The 10,116-nt window shown below is 39.6% G+C and overlaps 1 protein-coding gene across 2 annotated transcripts; it reads right to left on the reverse strand.

Annotated features, from left to right (window-relative positions):
- Positions 1–574: 574 nt before the first annotated feature.
- Positions 575–4,432, reverse strand: srsf9 (serine and arginine rich splicing factor 9). Of its 2 annotated transcripts, none has more exons than XM_080834221.1 (5): positions 4,366–4,432; positions 2,749–3,101; positions 2,441–2,616; positions 1,809–1,981; positions 575–1,380 (listed from the first exon to the last, which is right to left on the reverse strand). In XM_080834221.1, the coding sequence occupies exons 2-5, from the start codon at positions 2,904–2,906 to the stop codon at positions 1,153–1,155; spliced, it is 735 nt and encodes a 244-aa protein (XP_080690347.1). In that variant the 5' UTR covers positions 2,907–3,101; positions 4,366–4,432; the 3' UTR covers positions 575–1,152. The 2 variants fall into 2 exon arrangements, with proteins under 2 accessions (XP_080690347.1, XP_080690348.1); XM_080834222.1 differs by lacking the exon at positions 4,366–4,432 and adding an exon at positions 4,050–4,147.
- Between the last annotated feature and the right edge of the window lie 5,684 nt (positions 4,433–10,116).

Consider the following 10,116-nt stretch of genomic DNA (forward strand, 5'->3'; position numbering starts at 1 on the left):
TATTTAAGCGTTTCAGTAGCATGAGAATGTACCACTGATGTTTCATCCATCCAAGATTAATGATTTGTAAGTGTCAGTATCATTATTGTAATGTTCTTAATTTTTAAAACATTAAAGCATTCTGAAATGTAGTCTCAGATTAGACCTTTAAATAAAGCGTTTATTTAACAAATATCCCCCCGCAAAGCTAGTTATAAATGTAATGTTTTTCAGTCTTGAGCAACTGTGTGAGAAACCTTAAAGGCGCAGGCAAAGGACATGGCATTTTACTTGACAGTGGCTGGTGATTGGTGACCAGTCATGGCTCGTGTCCTCAAATTGCACTCCATAATGCTGTTCTTCACACCAACACTGATCCTGAGTCAGGTTGAATGGGCAGAAAAGAGACAGCAGTCCCATTTTGCTGATCCTTTAACAACTGCCAGTTCAGCGCACCAGGACCCAATGGCCATGTATCCTCGTTAAAACATTCAGATATACATAAATGACAATTTATGACGGTACAAACATCAAAAGCAGAATTTGAATGTGATTCAATATTTTAATTGAAAAACAAACAATAAATGTTCCTTGCATACAGCCATCAAAGGGTACAAAACAAAACCGAGGGCATAAGAATGAGCGAGTTAAAATGATTATCTTTTTAATTTAAAACAAAAATATATTGAAAACAAAGGTGTACCAGATTACCATCAGAACATTGTCTTATCAGTGCTTAGGCAGCTGAGCTGTTTGGGCTAAGTGAAAAAAAAAAAAAAATCAAACAAGGGTGACTTCAGAAAGGACTTTTGTAGGGAGGGCTTTCAGACTGCCCCGCAGGTGCTCCTTCACGTACATTACACCCACACCCAGAGTGTGTGGACTCCAGTGGTAAGCTGTATTGGCAAAGCTCCCATGGTTCAGTAGATGGAGGTCATACTCACACTATACATACAAACACACTGACTTGACGGCATGACAAGGTAAAATCCAGGAGACGCATCTTATGTAATCAGAGATTTGTAAGAAAAATTCATACAATTAAGGCCTTAATTGGGGTGGGGCAATCTTAATGGAATGTAAATTTCAAAATAAAAAGGTGGGGAGAATGGGATTTAAAACGAGAAAAAAAACAGACATGGGCCAGAACTCTTCTGCACTGGAGAGGGATGTTTACCGATAGTGCCGTGGAGGAGGACTGTGGTGCTGTGCGGGGAGCCTACGGCTGGGGGGGCTATGGCGGGACAGGGAGTGGCGAGGAGGGGGTGAGTGGTAGCGGGGAGGGGGGGAAGCTCTGCCATGGTATGGGGGCGAGAAGCGCCCGCGGGATCTGGACCGAGAGCGAGAGCGCCCGAAGCTGGAACCCCTCTCCTCCATAACTCGGATATAGGCAGTCTCCCCCTGCAACACAGCACAAAACACAACATATTGTACATTGTATTAGTCAACTGGGAATCTCTTGGGCACCTCACGATTCGATTTTACAGGTCAACGATTAGATTCTAAACTGATCATCGATTCTGAACCGATTATCAATTCTAAACCGATAAAACGATTATCGATGCATTTGGATTTTTTTTTTTAATTTGAGTTTGCTACTCAGTCTCAAATCAATTCCTACTTTGTGTTTGATAGTTAAAGAAAATCAACAGATGAATTACCTTATCCATTTATTTATGAGAAAAAGCTTTTTTTTTTTTCTAAATTAAAATCAACTATGAACTTTTCTGAATCGAGACAGAATCGTTTTAGAGAGAATTGACCCCACCCCCACCCCCTATTTGTCCTTGTTTCACCACTCATAAAATACTTGCTAGTGCTTCCATTACCTGGTGAGAGCGGAACTCCGTCCCATCAAGGCGCCTCAGGGCATACTCCATGTCTTCCCTTCGCAGGAACTCTACGACACCTTCACCGTCACGCTGAACATCCGCAAAACACACATCCCCTGCCTCACGCATGTGGTCCTTCAGGTCCTGCCAGCTGCCTGTCGGGGGGAGACCTGAGAGGAGGAATAAGACTGCATGAGACACACACACACATAGCACTCATATTCCCGGCCATTCCAGAGTTAATTCATGTGTACTTCATTTTTTTTCACGAGGATAAACATTAAGGGACAAATTTAATTTAGCAGTTTTTAAGTTATTGTTACCTGGCCAAACCAGTATTGCTGACTCAATTGATATCTGTAAGTTACTTGAGGTTTAAGACCTTATTTGGATGCATATGCCAATTAATGCTAAACCACCGTTTCAATTTTGACTTACACCTGAGTAACTCTGGATTTAAGTTAACAAAACAAAAAATGAAGTTTTTTCACCTACCAGGTGCCACAGACTCGTAGCTCTGCATGCTGTAAGTATGCTGTAAGTGAACTAGACCAGAATAATCCTCCTGCTGAGGCCAGTCCAGTGAGTGAAAGGATGTTGAAAGCCTACGACCCACGACGTCTACCTACCAGTCACTATCACCCGGAACTCAGACCGCCGAGAGGGGGGTCCGAACCTTCCCCGGGGTCCACCCCCTCCCGTGGGGCCACTAAACTTGGATCCAGATGAGCGAGGATATTCCACACGCAGCTTAGAGTCTCCAAATCCATATCCATTCCTTCCATAGACAGCATCCTCGGCATCCCTGGGGGAAAGAGTAAAGGACTCCTAATTCTCTATTAACGGACTAATTGACGGACACCTGACATTCCCTTCCTCCATGATCTCTCTGAGGCTGGACGGACAATGAAACCGCCTGGCGCAGAAACTAACTCACCGTGGGTCCTCAAAGCGCACAAAGGCAAAGGGGATGGTGCCTCTGTTGTTCTTCAGCTCAATATCCCGGATTTTTCCATATTTGTAGAAGAGATCCTCAATGTCCCTCTCCTGCACATCCATGGGAAGGTTCCCTACATAGATCCTCCCGTCCGTCATGGCTTGGATTGGGCCTATCCCTTTTAACGTGGAGAGATGGCGTTTTCCTTGCACAGGTGCGAAGAAAATCCCAATCCCAGTCCGTTCTCGCGCAATCCCCGAATTACAAATCTAAAACTCTGGGCAGTGAAGTGGTAGTGCGTGAGGAGCTCAAGAAACACACCAAAGGACCTCTTCAGCCCCCGAGTCTGCAAACTTCAAAACACACGAGTGTTAATGCAGCCTTCTGCAACACAACTGATTTTGGCATGCACTGTTTTCAGATGTTACACACGTGTATAAAATGTTGCATTACAATACTGTAAAGACAAACCTAAAGCAACGGAAAAGTGTTTCCATGTAAAGCAACGGCAATGTGAGCCACCTTACGCCCAAAACTATTCGTATGATTAAAACTGGTTCAGCTGCAATAAGTAGCTAGCCACCTAGCTAGGTATATTGAGGGGACGATGTCTGCACAAATTATAGTTACCGACGAAAAATAACAGAACGCTTTAATGCTACTTTCAGGCATGACCCACTTAACTTTAGATTTGGTTTCACTTCATATCTGGTTACATAAATTGATGATGCGCTTCTCTTCCTGTGCTACTACACCTAACGTACCGAAAGAGAAGTAGCAAGACCTTTTTACCGCCCCTGAAGCAAGCTATCTAGCTAGCTAGCAATTACAGGCATAGATAGAAAGCTAACGAATTTGCCGATATAATCTAGTATTTCCGCTTAAATTTGCCACATTGAATATGTAGTTAGGAAATGAAACATTAACAGTTATTGTTCTGAAGGACACGGTGTTAGCAGCGACAATATGTTAACGCCAGGTTACACTTCGTCTTCTAGCATTAACATTAGGGTACACGAAGGAGCATATTCCTTGAAGCAGCTGGCCAACATGAATAGATTTCCACACTAACTAAAGTTAAATACTCTGCCGAAGCTGTAGCCATTACACATGTACACCTTACCTCACATGATCTTCTGATTTAGTTAAGTTAACGTTAGCAAAGGGCCGACATGAAAGAGTTTCCTTCAGGCCTCTGGGCCAAGATAGCTAACTAGCCAAGCAGCTGAATTGTGTAGCATTAGCTAGAAGAACAGCAGTTGCTTCGAACCGCACAACACATATCATAGCGACTCACTCACAACGAGATAGCACACGATAGTTGCTGAAGCGTTCCTAATTTGCGTTTTCATCCAAACTCTGCAGTGGCGTTGCAATAAGTCACTTTCAGTCATGCTGGTTATCCTGCTAGCTGCATTAACAGAGCAAACCTCTTTGTTGAGACATTCCCGTCTAGATAACTAACGTTAGCTAGTCAGCTAGTAGTCTACAGGCACACACTAACGTGATCAGTTTTGAAAAATAAACGGCGGGCATGACCTCACTGCACTGTATGATTCTTACTCATGCACAATACGGATACAGGTTAACAACTTACAGGACATTTATATGTTTTACCTTTATCAACAGGACAGAATAAACAAGGTCTCGAGCTTCCCCCGGAGCAGGAAGTATTTGCTCACCGCTCCCTCACCGACTGTTCAATCAAGACGCTACTGTGCAATCCCGCCCCCTCAAGGTCAGCTGCGGCCGAGCAGAGAAGCATCGCCCTGGGTTCAGCAACGTAAACATATACTATCCTGTTAGCACATAAGCACGTTATGAATTCATTTTTGTGAAATATTTTTATTTGCAGCTTTCCCGCAGCAGAGACTCAAAACATTTGAGAAGGGGGTCTATGGAGGAGTATTCATTGTTTTGCTTTGGGGGGACAGTTGACAAGCTAAATTATTCCATAATCCACACACTCTTAACAAGATATTTCCCACGACTGTGCTGAATATCATTGCTAAACAATGTGAAAGTATGAGCAAGAATTAGACTTGGAACAATATTGAACATAAAAACAATATTGAAAAATATATAGATATGTAGGCCTATACGTTTTATGTAGTCGGTTTAATGCAGACTGACAGCCATTGTAAGTCAGAAACTTATATAGCCTATTTTTTAATCGAATTGTTTTGACAAAAAAAGGGGAGTGGTCTGAGATTTCGAAATAACTCAGAAGTTCAAGACTCAGACATTCAGATTTTATTCTCAGAAAAATTCTTACATTAAACTCCCCTGCAGGCGCGGGAGGGAAATCACGCCATATGTGGCCTTACTACACTTCCGTATCTTTATGAAAATGTATTGATCACATATTTTATTCTAAAAACAACTATTGTTTATTGGATTTGGAATATTTCATGTGGGTTGGTTCTTTTACAACCTTTTTAGTTCGCCTTGTCGTGGGGGAAAAAAAAGGAAAAGTTTCGGTATTTCGGGGTATTGCAGCGCCCTTTAGTGGACGTAATGCTAATGATGCCAAATATTTGCTCCACTCTGGGAGTCCATATACCAAGTTTCCTGTTATCAAAAAGTTCCTGAGATATTATCTTTCTGTCAGCATCATGAATTGCAATACAAAGACAACAGAGGGATTTACAGATAAATACTCTTAAATACCTGCTATGCCATAGCATGGCATAGTGGTACTTGATGTATTTGACCTAAATACCTGCTGTATCACATTTGAAACATACAATTTCAAACTTTGACTATAAAGTATGAACTATTAAGCAAATATAAAATGCTTCAGTACAGATTTTTTTTAAGCTGTAATATTACTAACAATATAAATGTTATTCTAACAATAACTTTTTTCAAAATTGATTGCATACTACAGGTTTTTCAGGAAATTATTGATCATGTTGATGATTGTTACTTACCTTTCCCATATTTTAACAAATGTTACTTTTGGAGAGGAATCATGTGAAATGTGTCAGCTGCAGTGCTCCCTACGAACAAAAAGTAAAACAAATTGGTGAGCAACCAAAGAATGAAACCAAGTATAAGCGTACCAGATTTATAAACTCTAGCTTAAGACATTCTTGAGAAACTTAAATGTGGTAGTTGCAGCGCCCCTCTATGAAATTGGGTATGCATCAAAAAAAATATGGTAGTAATGCAGTGTGTTAAATATCATGAACTGTTACATCATAAGAAATTGGCTTGTGAAGTTCTAGGTTTGGCATTGAACATTATTCACTTGGTGGCGCTATGCCACTAACAAACCGTAATGAGCCAGGGTCATATGCCTCCTACTTAACAGTAAAAGTCCGAACTTTTTGACAAAACGGTTGTTGAGCTATTGCCCAAAAGTGCTTTGAGCCTACCCCACTCTAAGGAGCACTAGCTTGAAGGGACACGCCTACCTGGGGACACACAAACCTTATATTCCATTGGTGAATTGGTGAAGTATACGGTAGCCCTAGGAGCTCAAGGCACTGCAACTTAAGAAAACACATACAATGAGACAAAACATAAGCATATAAAGAAAACAGCTTCATCAATTGTGTAATCACATGTTCAGCTTTTAGATAACATGCTGGAAAAACAGACAACATTACACATTACAGAAACCAGCTGCATATCCTGAGAACTGGAAATTCTAGTCCAGGGCAGAGCGTTTCTGTAATGTGTATGTGTGTATTTTTCTAAGTTTAAAGTCAGAATTTCAGAGTAAAAGATTCAGAAATAACTTCTGCGTTTATAGTCAGACTTTTAACTAATTTCATTCTCAGAATTTCTGACATTAAACTCAGAAAAAAAAACGCACTGCAAATCCTGAGAACTGGATATTCTAGTCCATGGCAGAGCAATGTAGGGCAGAGGCATGTAGGGCAGAGGCTATTTAGATTCACACAAGATTCACTGACATGATTTAATTAAACAGACGTTTGATGATTCACACACACATACAAGCACACACCTAAGCACAGGTAGTGGAGAGAGGGGTAAGATGAGCCGTTTTTCACTTTTATTTACCCACAGCCAAGGGAATATAAAATAATGCATGATACAACACAAGTTTAGGATGTGCAATTAATTGAATCCTTAACAGTGTGCCTTACTCAAACAGACAATATAATATAGGGCTAAAATATTAGAGCTAAAAGCACATGAGTATGAAGCTCATCTGTTTTCTTCTGTAATTACCAAGACAACTGTTATACTACATCTAAAATATTAAATATAATGTAACTGCAAAACTAATTTAAACACCAAACATTTGACTTGACTGCATGTAAACATGAGGGTCTTAGATGAACCACCGGTTGACCTTTCCCCCCAAGGCTCTGGCTCATTATGCCCCACACCTTCGGGAAAAGTGCTTAGTCTAGCAATCCAGAGCTACACTTTTAATTATTTACTCACCTGTTTTTTGACACTGCCAGTTCGTCAACATATCTGATATAACTTTTTAAACTGAGATAATCTTCTTTTGATGTGAGACTAATTGTAAGGCCCCCAAAAACGTTGACATAACAATATGCCTGTGAAAATATTGGTACAAAATACGCTTACAACTTCATCCACATGGTTCTCTCTTCCACAGCAAGATGAAAATGGAGAATGCAAATAAAATGTAGGGGTTACATGACAAAAATTGTGTATGGATGCCCAGATACAGGGGGGTCCACTTACCCACTGGCTCGTTGTACCCCACTCTCTGCTACTTGTGGACATCTTTTTGCCTCATGTTGATTGCACATTCAAAAACAAATAGTTCACGATACACAGTTATAAGTTCAAAAGTTAACGGAATTTCTTCATCTTCAGATTTTCTTTGCTACGCATGGCACCTTACACATGTTCATGATGAACTTTACCAAGAACGCAACTTTGTATACTTCCTGACAGCAGAATGTTTGTGGCCAACATGAACTCTCCAGTTCGCCTTCAAAATTTCATCACATCTTCAACAGTGCTCCTTAGATTAAGGATAGAAAAAACACACACAACATATCCCAAATAAATGTATCTCTGGGAAAGGAAACTCAAGGAAAGTGCTTGTGTTCCCACAACTTCACGTATGCCTGAATGTATACAATATGATGAAGGCTAAACAGTCAGAAAGGTGGTAATAATCATGTTGTTCATCTTATGCAAACGTTTCATGAATTAGCAAAAATGGAACATGTTTTTCAGGGTGCAACTCAAGAAGATGAGATGAAATAAGATAACTTTTAACGATCCAAGGCCTAGATTAGAGTGTTACGGCAGCAAGGACAATACGTATATGGACATTTGTTCCCATAGGAATTCGAGAAATACAAATCTATGAATATTGTTTATTCAGTGAGTCTATAGAAGGCTATGAATGTGTTCAATATAATGGTTATGTTGAGGGAACACAGTGATGAACATGTGATGATGGAAACCGCATCCATGGATGAATTAACACAGATATTACATTTGGATAATGAATTTGTAACATTCAAATTATCTTATGAAAGGGTTCATGTTTATCCCAAGTCATTGTAATCATTATGAAAATAGATTATTTTCAGCCCAACATTACAACAGGTACATTGCACTAATAAGACGCATGTCTTAACATAATTAAATCAACTGCACTGTGGCCTGCCCATGTCATCTGTATAGTTCAAATTTTCTTGTTCGGTTGCTCTGTACATAAAGACCGCACAAAGACACAACTATTTGTATACTCTAAATACATCAAAACTATGGGTGCCTCTGCATCACAGGCCCTTGAGCTTAGCTCGTGCTGACACAATGGAAAAAAAAACAAAAAACAAAACACAGGATCTACCAGTGATAAGCACTGCACTCCAGTAGAACGGGTTTCTGAAGTACTTCAGGCAGCAGTTTGTGCCATGACAAAAATGGAGCTAGCACGGTAAGCACTAAAAATGACTGGAGCAGCAACATTACCTGTAGTAGCTGTCGTTACCTCTGTCTTCAAAACTTTTCTTGTGGAATTTCATCTCTTACTAAACTCCTCAAAGCAACCGTAAGTATAACAGAAACTTATAACATAAAGTCTTTTGACATGCCACTGTCATTTTTTCCATGGTGAGACATACAGTACCTCTACTACTGTCAAAAGAGCAGGTGAGTTTGAGATTAATTTAAAAATCCATATATTTTGTTTTGTGAATGAAGTATTTAAGAGATGTATTATTTATGATTAAGGTTTTATGTTAAGTTAATAATCAACTGCTGTGCATACAATGCCTTGAATCACTAGATAGAGGGCTCAATTGCGGTACTTGAGGGAGTGGTTAAGTGGTTAAGCCATTTGACCTGCTGTAATGTTGTCTATATTAGTTCTCGATATAATTGTTTGTGTTGGTGAGTGTTCGCTTTCTCTCACTCTTTTTCCTCCTTTCTTTTATAAGTCTAACAACTGATTACTAGTCTGATGAAAGGAAAGTGAAAAACGTACACTCACTGGTCAGTCAGAAAAGTGCCTGCCTTTAGATGAATAGCTTAATATTTTAAAATACTTTTCATTTAAATATATTGACTCCTTACAATGAAAGACTTAACACAACAGGATCACACTTTTGGTAAGAAGTCATATTCAGAAGAGCATCCATACTGAACCTAAATATGCAGTGGTGTAGTCCAGGGTATACGCAGGTATACGGAGTACCCACTTTTCCAGGGACCACTACACCACTGTAAATGTATGAAATGAGGCAGAGCCCAAAGCATATCATGTTTGTTGGATCATGCACAGCATGTTTAATAACTGAATTCTATCAATACAGGACACAGGCAAACTTGTCATGATGTACATCATTTGGTCATATCTGCTACTGGATAAGTCCCTCTTCGTGTATTAATACACCGTAGTAGTGTGATTCTCCACCTATGGTACTTTATCTGTCCTTGACAGATATTAAAAAAACTTAAAAAAAAAAACATTTCCACTCCCCCCACCCTTACTACATGTTTAGGGGAACCTACAGTATATATGAAAAAATATTGTTCAATTCTGTTGTTTTTTATAAAATAGGAGGCATGTTATATGTGTTTTTTGCTGTTTTGCCTCTGTCCCTCGGCCAGACTTCAGGTCTTCAACCTTATCTCATCTAATACTGATATAATTTTAAATTCAAACAAGAAGTGTGCATTATTACCCATTTCAATCAAATATAATATTTTTAGATATATTTCTTTTCAATTTGGCATATTTTAACCATGTTGAACACTTGTCCCTCAGGTTCACCGTCATTTCCACACCTCTCCATAAAATGCAGTCCCAGGCTCAGTCCTTTCTTTTTTGGTGTTAACTTTGCAAAATCTTAACAGTTGCATTTCAGAGAAACAAATCGATTTACAATTGGGAAA

This window comes from Sprattus sprattus (assembly GCF_963457725.1).
Source record: "Sprattus sprattus genome assembly, chromosome: 3".
Classification (NCBI taxonomy): Eukaryota; Metazoa; Chordata; class Actinopteri; order Clupeiformes; family Clupeidae; genus Sprattus; species Sprattus sprattus.